We start from the raw sequence: 19676 nt of genomic DNA on the forward strand, positions 1-19676 counted from the left end.
TTGTAAGGGTCAAGTAAACCTCAGGGTAAATGAAATTTAAAAAGAAAAGACCATACAAGAAAAGCCCTTTCCATGACTGCCTTATACTATTCTTACTAAAATTGTATTTTTCTTTTTAGTTTTACTCTCAAAAAAAAAAAGGGTGTTACAGACGTATCATGCCTACCGCATAATTATGCATCTTGGCTTGCACTTGTGAAACTCCTTCGTCAGAATTAAAACCCCACTAACACCAATCAACAGTGGATATGGCCTCAAAACTGAAGCAAAAAATACCAAGTTGGTAATTAGAGGGTGGAAAGATAACTACATTTAAGATAACAATTTTGTAATTATTTATATATATATATATGTATATATTAAAATGATCCTTGTTCAACTGAAGTTTCCAAATAATACAATATTATCTCGGAGTGGATTTCAAACTTTTTTACTAAACAGAAAAATTCTTGTTTCAGACTTGCTTTTTTTCACTAATATGCTTTTATGATTTACACATGCCCAGACCGGCAATACAATTTTGATTAATATTGCTTGGGAAAGATATGTGCTAGAAAATGGGACATGGAAAAGGCTCTCAAACATCTCAATATATTGTTAAGACTTTGAAAATGGGAAATGTTTGGGAAGATGAAACTTTCATTTTAGTTTACAATTAATATTATAAAGAACATGGTTACAGCAGTACAAATAAAAAAAATCAAAGAAACAAAAGAATTTAAAAAATGCAGTTTTCAAATCATGTAGTAAATGAATATATTTCTCTGTATTGGGGGAAACAATCTTGTCACTAGTTTTATTACATTTTCACTCTCAACTAATTATTAAATTAAGAAGTCATTAGAAAAAAAATTACTCGTTTCTACAGTTACATGTTAATTTAAAGAATACAGTTGTGAAAATTGTTTCCAGACACTATTCAAGATTTTATCCACATTTATATAATTTATACACATATTTTTTAATCTGAAAGAAATTTAATTGATTTCTTACAAAATATCATCATTTCAATGGAAAACTATTAAAATAGGAGCATCTGAGTTAGGTTTGGTGTCTTTTTAGGGTACATCTTGGCACTTTAAGTTTAAGGTTACGGTTTGGGTATATTTTTTTTTCATTGAGTGAAATGAATTTTGTTTTGTTTCATTATAATTACTATCTTTAAACTCATTATATTTTCACTCAATATTAGTTTCAGTTAAGTTTTTTTGTTTACCTCCTTACGTAAAAAAGGATGAATCAGTTTCTATTGAAATAATAAAAATTTGCTAACTACATTAAAATTATAACCTTGCTATATATCTATCTACATAGAACTAGATCTAGAATAACTCTCCTTACACTAGCAATGTTGTTACTTTTACCGAACACCTCACAGTATATATACACGATGGTTACGAATGAACTACTATACTGGTATTGCGAATGCTCTATTTTTCTGCTTTACACTTATGACACATTTAGCTTTTCTCTATAAAAAAAAAATTTCTACTTAAGGTCAAAGTTGAATGATATGAAAATGTCATTTTTCTACCACCCTGCCCTGGGAAGGAGGAGATTGCTATTTTTAAGCATGTGTCATTTTTAAGCCTGTTGACACATGTTTGTTTGTTTTACATGTTTCGGATGTTCCTTCAGTGTTGAATATAGTTTACTTCCTAGTCCAAACCTCCTGCAGGACGACGGGAGATGGGCGCAAGCAGAGTTTGAACCCAGGACCATCGATAAGTCTGAATGACAGTCCAGCGCACAAACTGCACGACTAAGCAGCCATTCAACATATCTCTTATAGAAGACACATATTCCATTTGTATGTTTTATAGCCTCTGCTTCTATTGAAGCAGAAATTATATATTCGTGGTAGGGGGCTGGTAAATGATATGTTTATAAATGTGTCAGTTACTGAATATCCTTTCTTTAGTATCAAAAATGTAAAAATGTACTAAATTACATTTGGAATTATCTGGTATAACAACAACCTGTTGTGCATAAATCTGTGCATTATCTTTTGTAGGATGGATGAGTGTGAATGGAAAGATGAATGAGTGTTGGATAAATGAATGATTGTGGGATGAAATGGATTGATGGATAAGTGTGAAAGATAGATATTGTTACAAACTCAGTGGTGACAAAGATTAGCCTACGCAAATAGCCCCAGTCCGGCGCTAGACGAGCGGTCAACCGTGACCAGTGACAGTACACGCCAGTTCGACAACGACCTGTGTGTAAATATTACGCACGCAAGTCACGGCGAAAGTGATCAACTGGAATGGTCAAGAAGGTTCTAGGCCAATCGAGACACTATATAAGAGCGAGTGTGTCAGAATCACTTCACTTCATGTTACCTCGCAATGTGACCAGTACAAGGCGAGAACCAGCACGGTGTGTGAAGTCAGGCAGAGCAAGACTAGGTTTTTGTAAAGACAGTGTTAATGTTGTTGCCAATTGTGATGTATTTGAAATTAAATTGACTGATACTTTGGAGCCCTGAGTTGTGAGGTTCTTTAAGTTGTTGTTCGTGTGGTGCAGTGAGAAGAGAGCCTGGAGAGTAGGAGAGTCATAACAATATGGATGAACGCAGATTGGATAAATGTGGGATTTAAAGTAAAGTTTCCCTTTCAGACCTTGCGATCTATAGGGCAGATGATGTTAAGGTCATCTGTTCCTTTGGTCAATGGTTAACAAGCAGGGTGTCATATGGCCAGCACAACAACCAATGACCTTTACTTTCCCCAACTAAAGTCAAGTATCCATTAGAATTGGGTGGACTCAGGGAAGCCCTAAAAATCCCAAAATTCAAATGCCCAGTCTACACTAAGATTTGAACCCAGAACCCCAGGCTTGGAAGCCAAGTGCTTAACAGCACTTAACCATCTCACCCCGTTTCCACTATTATTGGGATTGTGGAATTTACTGGTGGAATATTATAAGATGAAATAATGAATGTGGAATGGGTGAATGAGTGTAGGATGGGTGGATGGATGTGACAAGGAATGACTGATGATTGAGAGATTGATGAATGTAGGTTGGATCTTAAATCTTTTTTTTTTTACTTGCTCAGCAGGTGAGGGCAGGTGTGTAAAGAAAGTGTGTGGCTAAATTATATTTTATTAGGTGTAAATATTGATGCAGGCTAGATAAAAAAAAACAACTGAAGATTGTTTAGCAACATGGAAACACAGTATCAGATATCTCTCCCCCTTCCTCCCTATGTCTATTTACTGACCTGAATTTAGATCAACAAGCAATTGCACTGAACATGCAGCATAGCAAAGTGATGTAGCCACATAGTAATGCAAATAATGCAGATTAGACAAGGGGATGGAGGATGAGACAGGTACCTAGGACTGATTGGTGTGACATCAATTGGTCATAAGTAAAGATGATACAGAGAATAGGAATAGTGACAAAGAATTAAATGTTAAGTATAAAAACTTTGTTGTTTTTGATGTATAGAATTGCATCTTCAGTGACGGGAACAGACTTTAAAAAAAAAAAAGGAAATTTTGTAAACCCCCCCCCCCCCCCTAAAACTACTTAAATCTAATAACTTGGATCTACATCTCTAGTGACTCTAGAACCAATATATTATTATTATCAGATCTATATTCTATCAGAATTTGGCAGGCAGGGTTCAAATTAGAAAAATCTTGGGGCCATCGTATCAACAGAGTAAAAATTAATAGCGCATAGCGGGCGGGCATCATGATACTCTGATTAACTCTGAGTCTGACTGATATTTTTAGAAATGAACTTTTCTAGATCTAGATCAAAAGTATTTCCAATTAAAGAAACTATATCTTATCTAGAATATATCTATCTAGACTGATTCAAACCACTCTAGTCTAGACCGAGATCTAGACTTTTAACAATACTTTAACACAAGATTTTTATTTAAAATAGAACTTATAACTATGTCAAAAATACAGGATGTGCGCATGTTCAAAGCAATTCAAAAATCTTATTTCGAATTCTTCCGAAAATGGACAGCAATAAGATCGGATTTGTTGTTTTTTTCATAAAAAAAAAAATTCTGATTTTTTTTCAAAAAAAGAAAATGTCGGAAAAATTTTCGATTTGCTAAAAAATCAGATCAGATGAAATTTCGGAAAATTCCCATCACTGATAAAATGCTGGTTATGAGTGTGTATGTGTTTTCGTGTCTGAATGTTGTTCGTATTTGCATCTATATTGTTATTGTACAGTAGTTACGCTGAGGTTGTCAATTGTAGTCAAACTAAATTTCCATTTGATTGGATCAATAAAAATTATCTTATCTTATATACATTTTGTACTATATTATTTTGAAAAAACAACAAAATTGTTCATATAATTGTTTAAATAAAAACAACAACAAATTTCTTTATTACCCCTTCTTTACTATGTCAAGTTATTTCCCTTTGATGACTCGCGTTATACGACAATATGTTTTCTTATTCAGAAAAGGTAAATATTATTGGCCACCCAATATTTACATGTATAAGTGGGAAAGGAGAGTCTGGGTTGTGAAATGTATGTTTCTATGTCTATTTAGAAACATAATATCTGGGTGTTAGTGGCTAATGCATCTAGGGGCTTAAAAATCGTGTTAACACCAGACCCTGCCTCGTTCTTCCTCTTGGGAAAAAAAGATCAGTTTTACAATAGTCTACTTTGACCCCAGATAAAATTACTTTCTCTCAATGAAAAAGAAAGCTGTACATGTCGGAAGTGTGACAAAATGGAGCATGCTAGGGCATTCAGTGATAAAATATTATTTACTTATATGCAATGAAACCACTATATCACTATAGCTAGATAGATAATTTTGAGATATAAATGACACAAAAAGAATTTTGAAAATCAGATAATTAGTTCAAAAGTTATAAATTTTTTAGTTAATTATTTTGACCTCTTCTTTGCCTTTGTATTTTACTTATTTTTTTGTCCCACTTTGGTTGTCTTGTCTTACATTGTCACTTTGAATTATTTTTTTAATCTATATAGATCTAGATATTATTTAGCTTTTAAATATATATTTAAATATACATTAAAATTAACATTCCTGTGATTTTTTAATGTTATTTAACGGTTAATTAGCATTGTGAAATAAAGTGAGAAAATATGTTCATCTGACATGGCATTCATTCATGGCCACCACCCCCCCCCCCCCCGATGTCTAGATCTAGATCTAGATCTAATTCTAATGTACATGATCTGACTTATTGGAGTTATGACCATGTCATAAAAAGATGGCCTAAAATCAAAATCAACTTTTTTCTTCTTCATCGTTCTCATTGTTATGTTGGAGTGTTCATATGACTAGACCAATACATGAGATGAACTGTGCAGTGGTTTCCAAATCAGGGAGCTCTCCATATAGTTTTCTTTCTATTGGGGTGATTTGGGGCCAATGTCTTATACGGGCCTCTTGGTAGAGAGAGCAGTTTTGGAGGACGTGGTCGGCATTTTCTGGTGATACTCCACATGGGCAGATTTCACTGGTTCCAATTTTGAGCTTCCGGTACATGTGTTCTAAATCAACTAAAATGTTTGTTTTTACAGCTATAAAATACATTGATAAACATAATAAAGGAAAAATTCATTTGACCCATTTATACAGCTGGTAAGCACGAGAGGATTGGCTGGGCCCAGTCACATGACCTACTTTTGACATCGCGAATGAAGTGAAGGGAAAAAAAAAGAAGGCTGAGCGAGTGATTTGATTGGACCAAAATAAAAGATTACTTTCAATCAAAAGCTGCTGGAATTGTCAATACTTACAAAAAAACTAATTACACATAGAATCGGCAATTGATGAGCTTTAAAACGATGTTTGAAATTTTCTTTGGGGTCAACAGAATACGAAGATATTACAAAGAATAAACTTCAACCTGCAACAGTTTCGTACACGCTTAAGTCATCTTAAAATTTCAAACAGCAATTGAAACATCATCCATTTCTGCGTACAACGGTGTATCACATGACTATATATGAATTATTAGACTTATATTTTTAAGAGGCTTTTAAATAGAAAATGGGATACCCTAACGGTGGCCCTAACCTTGTTTCGCTGCGAAGTGGGACAAAACAAAATACGGACGTTTCTTTCAGGCGGACTGAGCGGCCTATGCATGCGCCATATTTATGAGGAAGTTGGGTATTATACATTCAAATAAAGAAGATTTAATAATAATACAGTGAGGTGATCGATAAGCAAGATGAAACCTATGAAACCCGAATGGCCCTAGTCAGATAAATATTTATAATCCATCTAATGATAATCTAAATTCCAATCTAGATCTAGATCTAAGTCTAAGTGACAAAAAAAAGTCAGTCTGTGTCTCCAGACCAGTCAACTCCACTGACTGAGTGACTGACTCCAGTTTCTGACTCTCACTGAGTCACTCTATTCAGACTATTCAGTCTCTTCTATGCTAGTGCTGATTAGTCTTTTGAATCTTCATTCCTAGCTTAAGACTAAGTTAACTAGATCTCTAGTTACTAGAATCTACTAAGTCTAAGATCTCTAGATCTAGATTTAGATCTAGACTTAATAAGTACCGGTAGCTAGATCTACAGTAACTTACGTTTATCGAACAAGTTAAGCTCATTCGCCGACATTTTTTATGTTTGAATTTGTGTATCTCCGTAAAAATTAGACCTAGAAAAAAAACTGATTATATCTATGAACTCCTCATCCATTTTTCTTAAAAAGTAGACATGTTTTATTCTATTACTACTCAAAGTTAAACTTATATTTGATTTTAAAGTGAGTCAGGTCGATGATTTCAAAAGCTTAAATTATCGAACACTTTTTTACCTTTATCTTATCTTATCGAACATATTAAGAACTTATCGAACACATGAGAAGTATGGTGTTTTAAAAGTGTTATAATCTATATTTTTTTAAATATCATTTTCTTTTTACGCCATGTCAAGACAGACAGATTTTAGTCATTTTCACATGGTCCACATCGAAGGAATCTAGAATCTATCACTGATCAGCTCTGCTTAGAAACTGACGGTGCTAAGCCCAGTAACGCATTGCGTAGTACTTATTTAGGTCTAAGCTATTTTGAGACATAAGGCCATTAATAAATTAAATCCAGATATTATCTATTTGAGGGAGAGCCTAATAAGCTTTGGTAGCCAATAGATAACCCTCCCCAAGTCATTGCAGGACACAACAGTTTACTTGGTTGACCTAAAAACAAAACATACAGTACGCGGCCCTACGTAACTAGCCGCCGATCTAGCACGCTCAGTGTATGTAACAGCCCAAAAGTCAGTGCTAGATATTTTTCGATCTGGGCGGGGAAGGGGGGGGGGTGCTGAAAAGCTATGGTAGCTTGCGAGCTGTGTTACCTATAGATGTAGATAGATCCACCCTCCCTAAACCACCTGGTTGACCAAAAAAAACCACCGTATTTTAGAGCACGCTTAGTATTTGTCACACACACACAAACAACATATCTATATATCTATCACGCCTAGTGTTTGTGACCTAATTAGCGGCTTGACCTTAGGTACTCGAATGATGGCTCCTCCCCCTTTCCCCTCAACATTGTTCTTACTACAACTTGAACAATGTTTTGGGGCTGCGTTGGTGGCCTGGTTTACACCTGTGTGTTGGGCTGTCACTGACCTTTTTTTTTTTGTTGTGTGTTAGTCTGGTGGCTGCGTTTGTATTGAGTCTTGAAATTTACGTTGTTACTTTGCACTGAAAAAGTGTGAATGTTGGAGAGTGGAATTGCGTAAGAAGAAAGCGCGGGTAAGGGGGTGTAGGCAGAATAAGAGAGTGGTTAAATGTGTTACTGTTATTATTTTGAGTATTTGTGATGTTTCAAAGGAGTGTCTCTGTAGCACATTATGAGCTTTATCATACTTTATGGTATATGGTACTTTATATATATTTTTTTTAGACCCTGAGCCACACGTCTAGATCGAGAAGCACAACTGACTATGTATTTGAGGCTGACGTCACATTTTAATGGTCGATCAATTATTGATGATCTCTTGATACAGTGTCTGGACTGTTTCTCCCCCCCCCCCCTTTTTTTTTTACCTACCAAAGACATTTTTATTTCAAAATACTATATCTACATTCTATACCTCCCCCTTAGCCCTTTCGTTTTATTAATATCTCTTCACATCAAGCACATGCGCTAGGTATTGGTTTATAAAACATAATTCAGAAGTTAATAGAATGGGGCATCTGAAAAGAAAAACACAACTGGATATATTCTAAATTCATTGTTCCTGTGTTATATTCTATATTCCTTGCACCTATGGTAGCACAACAATGATAATAGCATCAAACTATATGTGTCATAAAATCAAGCTTTTAAAGTGGGTACAATTAGTGCATATCGATGTAAATCTATTTACTTAGAAAAATATAGCACATTTACGGTAAACCACAAATAGCTGATACAAATTGTAACACATGGGTAATTTATATATGTACTTTGCATTACATTATTTTTAAAAATAACAATTAAAAAATATATAATTTAAATATTTTGTGTTCTTTGGGTTATATCCCTTTGATGTTTATTTTTAACATTAAAATGGCGTTCGATATCTTACGAAGCTGAGATTGCTTATATAAAAACTGCTATTATCGAACACCCCCTTTTTAAACCTCAATTTTCATGTTTAGGTAGCAAAGGACACTTTAAGGAAAATTGTTGCAAATATTTCTCAGCCTAATTAGAAGCGTATTAGAGTAAAGGATGGTTGTCGGCCACCCGGGTTTCGTCTCGCATATCGGACACCTCGATGTATTATTATTAAATCTTCTTTATTTGAATGTTTACTACCCAACTTCCGCATAAATATTGCGCATGGACTATTTTGTCACACTTCCGACACGTACAGCTCCCTTTTATATTGAGAGAAAGTAATTTTATCTGGGGTCAAAGTAGACTACTGTAAAACTTAGCTTTTTTTCTCCCAAGGGGAAGAACGAGATAGGGTCTGGAGCTAAGACGATTTTTAAGCCCCTAGATGCATTACCCAATTAAAACCCAGATATAATGCTTCTAAATAGGCACTAGAAACAGATAAATTGTACAACCCAGACTCTCCTTTCCCACTTAACATGTAAATAGGGGGTGGCCAACAAGTTTTACCTTTCTGAATAAGAAAACATATCGTCATATGACGCTAGTCATCAAAGGGAAATAACTTGACACAGTACTTATGGGGAAATAAATTGTTATTGTTTTTTTTTTAAACATTTACAAGAATAATTTTGTTGTTTGTTAAAATAATATAGTAGAAAATGTATATTTAAGTTATGTATGTGTTCTTGTGTGTGTTTGATACATGTTTCACAAAAAAAAAATTCTTAACATATTTATAAAAAAAAAGTTAATGTGGTGTATGCAAAACGTATAACCATTTATTTTAAACCATTTAATATGCAACAAATATGTACAAATGTTATAGCACTTAGGTGCACTCGTGCATACAATAATAAATTGGCATCAATGGGCAGCTGAAAAAAAAAAAGTCACAATAGCAATATCATTGTAGACCTCGAGCCTACAATTATTGATCGACCAGGTGCGCTAAATGGCCATTGTGTGAAACATCAACATTCTAAGAGATTGTCAAAATCAAAAGAGAGTATACTACATGAAGTCTCTCTCCCCCCCCCCCCCCCCTTTTCCACGTCTCTTAAGCATACCATTACACGCTCTAAAAAAAAAAAAAAAAAAAGCAGGTGAGAGAGAGAGCAGGAGACTAGCAATTATCTGACTGGTACCATAAAGGCTAAGGTGAGACAGGCACGCACTGCGCTAGTGGAGCTGTGCTACGGGAAAAAAAAAGTGCCCCGTAGGTAGACTAGAGAGAATACTCCTCCTCTTCTCCCCCCCAACAGAGGCGATCTTTTCCCCTAGCGCGACCAGCCAAGCTAGGCCCAAAGTAGTGGCCGTGGTGTGACGTCAGTTACAAGCCGAGAATGAAAGCGTGGAGCGTGGGAAAAGTGATAATATGTCTTTTGTCGTTGCGCTAATGTACAGAATAATCAAATTAAGGATGAAATGTCTTAATAATAACATGTTTAATATATAGAAGACATCTATTTCCTTTGAAGTGTCCGATAAATCTCCAAACCGGCCAACAACTTTTACAGAGACAAAAATCATGACGAAAACTTTTACGCATCAGAAAACCCAACCTACCCCTCTTCGCATCAGATCTAATTTTAACTATGCGTAGTGATACATTACAAAATAGCTATTTTTATAGACAAAAGGATGACTAATTCATTGACACCATCAGTTTATTCATAGGTTAGACCATTACGGAGTTATGAATTTTGAAACTTAAAAATGGCCGGAGAATGGCTTAGCGTGTCCGACAACAATCCTTTACTCTATATAGGTTTTGTTGAGCTGAACATCATTGGCATTAAAAAATACCCTTAACCCGAGACTCACTTCACTCTTCCCAAGAGGTCAAAAAAAGTGAAATTTTTATACCAATATTACCAATGCACTTTGAATATAAGTAAAAAAATTATCCTCGGGTGAAAATGAAACTAAATATAACTAAACTATAAAGAAATGGACGATGCACAATAGTGTGACAATAGGAATGGACTAGTTTCGTCATAATCATCGAAATAAAGGAGAATTTTAAAAAATACAATGGGGTGTTCCATAAGTAAAAGTACCTTAAAATTAAAACGAAGGTGTTCGATAGATGTAAGTTACTCTAGATCTAGTCTAGGTCCGGCTACTGGTAACTGAGCTAAGACGGTTACCGGGCTAGATCTACTACTAATTAAAAAGTTAACTAACCTAAGTAGTCTACTACTTGACTTATTAATTAGTGTCTAGAGTCTAGCTAGGTCTAGACCTAGAGTCTAGAGTTAGAGTTTAGAGTGACTAAGACTGAGTGACTGAGTCTCCGAAGAGTCGAGTCTAGCTAGGACTAGGTACTTCGATAAAAATTTCAAAATGATCACAATGCAATGGAACCTATTTAGTTAGATAGAGCTTGAAAAATGCTTTCCAATGATACCAATTTTATATTGCTGAGTTAATTGTGAGGGAAGTTATTAAATTTTTAGTGGCCAAAAATGAGCCTTCTTTAGCCTTTGTAAATAAAAAAAAAATCTGTGACCGAAACAACTGACAGTTGAACTAAAATTAACTGTATTATAAAAAGTGTTAAAGATATGGTGTTGAAACTTCACACTCTTTTACATTAACCAGTATTCTGTTAAAATAAATTTTAAAAATAAGACCCAGCAATAAAATCTTTGAAAAAAAGTTAATTAATATATAAAAAAAGCCTTCGACAAAAAATAAAAATATTTGTGATTTTGTCATCATATGAGCCCAAAAATCACAAATAAAACAAATCTGAGATCTGTATTGTGTTTTATTTTGTTTAATTATAATTCTACTGTATTTAAATAGCTATTTATATGCATCAGATAGATAATTCTTATAAATTATAAATGAAAATAGCACTGCGCAGAAAAATATTTCCTAAAATTTAATTACTATAAGTTTCATAAACTTCATAAAAAAAACAGTTTTAACCTTTTTGTAGAGCACTGGCAATTAATCATTTTAAAATGTCTTAATTTAAATGCTTTAAAAATTAGATTGTAAATGAAAAATTTCTTGCTTCGGACAATAAAATAAAAAAGAAACCTTGCGATTTTTTTTAGAAGTTATTAAAAGATTTTTTACTTGAATTTTTGTGCAATAATAGCTCATCATTTTAAAAATATAATGTACTCATTTATTAACTATTAATTTACATGTATATTAATAGAAAAAAACAAGACACAGAAAAAAAAATTAATTATTAGTTCGCTGAGCTAAAAATATGAAAAAAAAAAATGTAATATTTAATATTATTTTTTAAAGTAATTAAACTTTTACTTTAAAATTTGCAGATTACAAAGTCATTATAATAAAGACATATTCCCTCTACATAATCTAGCATTCAAACACTATAAAAGTTAATCTAAATGAAAAATTCCTATGTGTGCTTCTAAAAATAGCTCGTGATAGACAGAAATTGACCATTTCCAGTAAATCACAGTGTTGGTTGTTACTAAAAATAGATTTTAACCATCAACTTTGAAAATTAATATCTAAAGAGTGCGCCAAGCTACAAAGTTCAAACTTAGCACACATATATATATTAACATGCTAAATTCAATAGAATTAGTGAGATTGTTGTAACCATAAACACTTTTATTTTATTTAAAAAAGAAAATTTTACCCTTCTTTGTCTTTGTTAATTTTAATATCAAATATCTTTAAAGTGCGCCAAGAGAATTTAATGAAATTTGAAATATACACATTTCTTAATATGATAAATTATTGTAGCAAACAGCATTGTTGTAACTTTTATAGGAAAAAATGTCAACTTTCACATAAACTTTTGTTAAGAAAAATTTAACAGATTGGCTTCAAAAGCAAATAAAAATGATCTCTGATATCTTATATTTACAAAAAGTAATCATAATTAGTCCTCAAATCAAATACAATATGCTAAAACTTTGATGGAAATGACCACCCCTAAAAAAAGGGTAAAATGTGCTGACACACTTTTCAGCCATTTTTTGGGAGAAAAAAAAAATGGATCTAGGTCAGTTTATCGAAGTACCTACTACTAGGACTAGAGTAGGTCTAGTTACTAGTACTAGGTCTAGATCTAGACTCTAATCTATTTCTACCAAACTAGATATATATTGATCTAATTAGATTAAGATTTAGATCTAGTGTGTATTATGGCAATTTTTTTGTATAAAGAAATGTAAATAGAATAAGTATCGACAAACCCTAAAGAATCCTGCATTCGACATGTTGGGTTGTTAAAGTCTCGCATTATCTCGCTAATTTTCTCGCGTATGCTGCCCTCTGATAAAAGATCTCGCGAGAGGAAATTTACCGTGACCGGCCATTCAATGTTTATAAAGCAGTGGTTCTCACCTTTTTTAAACTGTCTAGCTGAGCCAAAAGGCTCTTGAAAGGCCAATAAAAACGAACAAGAGCTCCCTCTCACCGGCATATTAAACAGAGTGTTCTGCCTGGTCGAGGTCCTTACTAGTGTCTATGCCTATGCTAACATTGTCGTTTCCAGTGATTCGAACGCTCCGGAACTTTTGAATACTCTAAGAGATTGGCGCTCTCTATATATTTAAGGCATCTAAGCGAGACCAATCTTTATAGAAGGCCTGAAACTGACCTTCAGCAACGAGCTATTGGTCTAAACTGTCCACGGGTTGTGACGTTGCAGGTCAGTGTTTAGTAGGTCTTCTATAACGAATGGTCTCCATCTAAGGCTCCTCGAACTCCCATTAAAGGTGCCTTCGCTCCATAGTGGGAATATGGAAAGGCTAACTTACAAATAAACATGTTCTGCTGGAGGACGGTGTGAACAGTAGGGCCTATAGAAGCAATACTTAGGCTACCATTCGACTGCTGCGTTGGGTCGGACACTTAACCCGCATCGGGGATACACTATTGCCAAAGACATTTTTTTTTTTTGCCGAGCTTAAACAATTAAAGGAGGACGGCGTAACAGATGTGTCCCCCATAAGCGCTATAAAGATAATTTTTCCCTATTTGGCTTAGAGGAAAGATGGCCCTGACACTGTTTTCCTATCAGTCGCTGTGTGTGCTCCATCAATAGAGTAAATCTACGAGAATTCAAGAAGCAGCATGAGAAAGATTAAAGCAAAGTGCATTCAACAAAATCCAGGAGAGCCTGGAAGGGTAATGTTCATCCCCACCTATGGTTACCCACATGCCCAAAAGATGACAAAAAAGGAAGACAAAGCCCTACAAAGGAGGACAAAAAAAAAAAAGACAAAATAAACTGAACATTTATTTGATTAAACATAAATCGTAGGCTATAATGCAACTTTAATTCATATCATATTTCTCAGAAGAAAAGTATTTTGCCGTAGTAGAATCTACATCATTCGCGCTAACGTAGGCCTACGCGGGGAACAATATGCAGGACATTTTCTTCAATATCCACATATTGACAGTCTTTTAGAACCTCCGTACGCACCACTTCACTTTATGTTGCATTCAGCTGTGAAGAATGTCAGCTTGACGCTAACAAGTGGCTCCTAAAACTCAGTTTACAACGCTGAAAACACATTCTTTTACTTATGCCTATACATTGGCATTGTCTCTGCACTTTTCTCCGAATGCAACACTTTTATCTTATCTTCTTATCTTATATAATACAGACGTTACTTCAAAAAAGAAGATGATTACGTCCTACGCGTCATGCATTTAGTCATGCATATTTACCAATGACTTAAATTCTGCCAAGTCACTGGTTTTCCTGGCTAGCTCAGGCAACCCATTCCATGCTCTTGGATGATAAACTGTATTTCTCAATAGTTTCTTTAAGTTATGTTGATATGGTTTGAGAAGTTTCATTTACTGTGCTGTCCAGCGCTACTAATCTTGTCCCTTTTATTAATAACAATCAAAGGACTGAAGTACTACTGGCAATGGTTTCTCGGATCATGGTTTCTTACATCTATAGCGACTTTAAAACAGTTAACGCCAATTAGCTGCAGTAGTACCTTCTCTTCTCCTCTATTTATTAGACTGGTGATGTTTGGCAGTGTTATTAGTGTTGTTACACATGTTCTTATCAAGTTACGGTGTTGTTGTTGTTGTTTTTTGCAATCGACACACCTAGCTTCATTTTCTGTGCGCCCATCACCAAAACACGGATACTTAGTGACTTACAGTCTTTCATTTGATCTGAGAATTAACATTTCCTCTTAATTTAGTAACGTTAGTCAACATCTTAAATACAAATTCTAATTATTAAACACAAACTCGACAACAGCGAGTACACAACATTGATTACCAAGTGCACTAATTATATAGAGGTTCAAAATCAACAGTGAACATGCGTCTTGCAGGGAAGCTTATATCTTTGTTTATTAAGAGAGTTGTTATATTTAAGCCAGAAAATAGTATTAAATTCGATGTACGAATCAGTGTTGACTCGTACTCAGCAACGTATTGATGCTGAAGGCGACCACTTTGGACATTTCTCAAATCAATCACATTTATTTTTCTAATTTGACATTAAGCTTACCATGTCCAGAAATTTAGCATTGTAGAACGGGAAATAAATTGTCTATGACAGTTCAAAGTGTGTATACATTTTTTTGACGCACCCTGTAGGCCTATATATATATATATATATATAATATATAAATATATATATATATATATATATATATATATATATATATATATATATATATATATATATATATATATATAAAGACACACCTTTTTTTATAAACATCCGCCAGAAACAGAATATTGGCTGCGCGCAGGATATAATCCTAATTATATTGCTGTATAGCTATACTGCTGTCAGGCAATGTCTTCCACATTGGTATTATGCAAAACATACACATCCAAGGGATATAAAGTAAAGTTTTCCTTTCAGACCTTGTGGTCTATAGGGCAGATGATGTAAAGGTCATCTCATTTCGTGGCCTACGGTTGACGAGGGTGTCATGTGGCCAGCACAACGACCAACCGCCTTTACTTTTCCCCAACTAATGTCAGTTACCTATCAGAGCTGGGTAGACTCAGAGGCGCCAAGGATCCCGAAATAAAAATCCCAGTCTTCACCAGGATTCAAACCCGGGATCAGAAGCCAAGCGCTTTACCGCTCAGCCACCGCGCCTCCTCCAAGGGATATACAAGTATAAAAACTGGGACCAGTACAGAAGTCTACAGGAAGGCGACACTTTGGTGTCGCCGTTTTGGTGCGTTTTGGCGAAAGACGTTTTGGTGCTAGGAGTTCTGTCGATGTTTCAGAAAAAATAGATATAACTTTACGAAAAAAATTGTCTGAATATTTAATACAAGAACGCATAGAAATGTCAAGCTTCACCCCCTTTCCACTAAATTCTGGTACCATTGATGTTTTTGTGTGGTGAAAAATAATTAGATAAGAAATACACATACAAAACAAAAACATGTTTCAGTCTTTTTGAAAACATATTTCAATTAATGTATCGTGAGAGAAAAAAAGAGCTGATGCAGGTTCCGGGGAGGGGGCGCTTCTACTCTTACTTGAAATATTTTGAAGCATTGTTATTTTACTTGGTTAATATTCAAATCTGGATTTATAACTACAATGAAAATATAACATTTTTAAAAAAGTACATTGAGCGACCTCCTCCCACCCAATTCCGGTTTTCAATTGTAATCACTGGCGGATCCGGGGGGGGGGGCGGTAGGGGCGATCGCCCCCCACACTCGGCCAAATTCACGCAATTTGTATATGAATTTATTACTTATGTTAATAATATATACTAATTATTTATATTTCAACCTATTTTTAGATTATTTCGCTCCCCTCCCCCCTTGTAGTATGTTGGCTGATTTGGTGGGGTGTGGAGGGGGCGATGTTTTGATGTTTTAACCGATCTTTATATTATGTCGTTCCCTTTTGGCCGATTGGGTGGGGGGAGGCGAATACCTCTACTGCCCTTCCCACTTAAACCCTTTGAGTTGGAGTGGGCGGTCCTATTATTATGGGGAAATCATAGTTTGTGAACAAAATTTGTTGAATTTAAATATAATTTTATATTATGTCGCTCCCGTTCTTGTATCTTGGCCGATTCGGTGGGGTTGGGGGGGGGGGGGCAGGCGATTGCATCTACTGCTTTCCCAACTCTAGCCCTCTGAGTCGGGGGGCGAGCCTATTTTTATGGAGAAATCATATTTTTTGAACAAAATTAAGTGAATATTTATATAATATAAGCTACGTATTGATATGCGAACCCATTTGTATATTATGTCGCACCATACTCTAATCTCAAATGTTATCATTAGTAAATAGGCCTATAAAATGAAAAAGGGTTGTAACAGGTGGGACTGGCAATACATGCAATCGCCTTCCACCCATCGGACAAACCTATACTTTTTCTTTTTGTATTAGAGTCAGTTAAGAAATTACAAAATTTAAAAAAAAATCTGCCACTAATATAATTCATATATACTATAAATTAAATTCTTATATTGAGTCGCCCCACTCCTATTCTTTAATGCCAAATGCAACCATTAGCAGAAATTATAAAAAGGAGCGAGGATTAATCGTTTTCACTCCACTGCCCCGGCGGCCACTTTCCAGGCAAAAACATGGTGTTTTAAAACAGAATAGTCAAATATGGTGACATAGTTTATGTAATTTCAAATGAATTTATCATATTTTTTAAAGTATAAGAGTAACGATTGAGATGAGTTCTGAACCCGAATATTCTTTTCGTAGTCGCCTTTGTCCAACCTTTACTCAATCTGATATTTTTCTATCTAAATAAAGATAGATAGATTCGACCTGTGTAATTACAACGCTTTAGTTTGGGTCCTTTTTTTTTATATTTTGGAAATGCAGGTCTTCTCCATATTTACTGCTTAGAACGTTCCGTGTTGCAGAACAAAAGTTATGTCGTTTTCCGTTGTGATATATAGGGCCTATATATATATAACCTAACCCTAACCCATATATATATATATATATATATATATATATATATATATATATATATATATATATATATATATATATATATATCTCCAGTTTTTCATATGTGTCTTAGCTTAGTAACAATATTTTTTTTTATAAGACTGAGTTGTTATCCCTGCGCACAACCACCTGGGTGACTGTCCTTTTAATCTCTCTGGATAGCTGCTTAATTTCGGTTAATTAAGGTGCCCTAACTTTGTGGATCTCTCCACTTCCTGCAAGTCAGCAGGTTTTATTGTGGTCCACCCCGGGAACCCACCATATCTGGAGGGCATTCCCTTATCCGTCAATTGGGAGATCAAAAGCTCCACGCGAGTTCTTGAGAAGTTCAAAACAGCAATTCAAGTTAGCATCAGACAACTAATTTAGCATCAGACAACTAATTTAGCATCAGACAACTAATTATAAGTAGATAAACCAAAAGCATAATTATAAATGCAAAAAAAAAAATGCGCTGATTTTGTGACATGGATACAAGAGACTCATGTGTAGCAAGCTTTTTGATGTCTCCGCTATAGGCCCTACATGAGAGCATGGAAAGGTTTTCCTGAATCAGCCAGGAAACTTAGCAGAGTTGAAATCACATTAACATATATGACTAGATTAACACCTGAGTGTGGCATGAGACACATAGGGCGCAATTATCTTATCTTTTGAAGTAACGTCTGTAATTTATAAGATTTGACCTTTCTGACACAAGAAAGTTGAGCAGTATCGCGTTAGCAGAAACGCATTGAAAACTGTATAGGCCCTACATTAAGGGCTTATAAAAGGTCCTACTTAGAAAATGAAATGATTAATTATTTTCACTTTTGGAGCATTTGTATCCTAATAGTGCCAATGCCCCTTTTACTTAATTAATATTCAGATATGGATTTTAAAAAATCCAACTTTGTTTGTTCCTTAAGAAATATTGGCCTAGATTCTCTTAATTAAACGCCTTCGCGAACCCCTTGCCCAACAGAGCTCTAGGTGCTAGGACTATGCTATGGACTAGATCTGCGTTGTGTCCATAGGCCTATCTCTAGTTACACTCTAGATCTAGTTACTATTATAGTAGCACTGTGACTGAAATGACCCGATATGACCCTGTCTCTTCTCACTAATTATGTAGGCCTTCATACATTTAAATTTCTTTTTTAGTCCTAGGTGAACGCATACGCTTTCATTTATGTTCTAAATCTATCTATCTATCTATCTATCTATATAAGGCTTATCTTCGAGTCCGAAGATTAGTGAGGAGTGCAGTATTTCCCGTGGCTGCGCAGCCCCAGCTGTGACTTACATATGTTTATTTTGCCACATCCAGGGCAAGCATAGCCAGTGTCCGTAGGTAGTCGATTTAGATTTTCTTTTCGCCGTCTGCGTTTGTCCTCGGCAGCGGATTTTCTTTTGGTCTCAAATGTGTATCTCGCGGCCTTCGTGAGTGACCTCCAGCTGTCTCGTTCTGAGGCCGCATGCAACCAGGTGCTCTCTTCTATGTCAGCCGTGGAAAGTTGACGCTGGTCTTTGAAGCGTTTCCGTGGGGCACCTCTGTTACGTCGACCACCTTTTCGCTCACCGAAAAAAAACTGCTTTTGGCATACGTTCGTCTCCCATACGGGATACGCATCCTACCAGCTTAACTGCCGGACCATAAGAAGTCCCTCTATACTGTCCATATCGGCGTTCGCAAGGACATCGCTGTTTGTAGTGCGGTCTTGCCACCGTATGTCCATGATGGAGCGCAAGCATCTTTGGTGGAAGCGCTCAAGAAGTCTTAAATTAGTTGTTTTCTGTAGAGTGTCCATGTCTCAGAGCCACTTGAAAGGCTAGTAGTTGATCTATATATATATACTATTTTGTTAAAGGCAATAAAGTTTTTAACAACATCGTTCGTTGATAATATATATATATATATATTTAAATCAGCATATTATGGGATTGATTTTTTAATAACAATACATATTATATTATCGGCCTGAAATGCCCTTTTAACTGTAGATCTGTAATCTAGATCAAGAATCTATAACTGTTTCCGTTTAAAAATTTGAATTTTGAATCTATGAATCTAATTTAGATCTAGCTTTTATTTTGTTATTTTGTAGATCTAGTTCTATAGATCTTAATAATAATCAATCAAACTG

The 19676-nt window shown here is 35.0% G+C and overlaps 1 protein-coding gene across 2 annotated transcripts in view; it reads right to left on the minus strand.

Moving 5' to 3' along the window:
- LOC106071849 (serine/arginine repetitive matrix protein 1) overlaps positions 1-12889 on the minus strand; it is a 33263-nt gene extending 20374 nt beyond the window's left edge. Inside the window, exons 1-2 of one of the 2 annotated variants that reach the window (XM_056032672.1) lie at positions 12803-12880; positions 167-260 (exon numbers count right to left, since the gene is read on the minus strand). In XM_056032672.1, the coding sequence (XP_055888647.1) occupies positions 167-181 (15 nt within the window). In that variant the 5' untranslated portion in view covers positions 182-260; positions 12803-12880. Of the gene's footprint in view, positions 1-166; positions 261-12802 lie in introns of both variants that reach the window. The other variant, XM_056032671.1, reaches the window with a different exon arrangement.
- Between the last annotated feature and the right edge of the window lie 6787 nt (positions 12890-19676).

This window comes from Biomphalaria glabrata, chromosome 6 (genome assembly GCF_947242115.1).
Source record: "Biomphalaria glabrata chromosome 6, xgBioGlab47.1, whole genome shotgun sequence".
NCBI classification, from domain to species: Eukaryota; Metazoa; Mollusca; class Gastropoda; family Planorbidae; genus Biomphalaria; species Biomphalaria glabrata.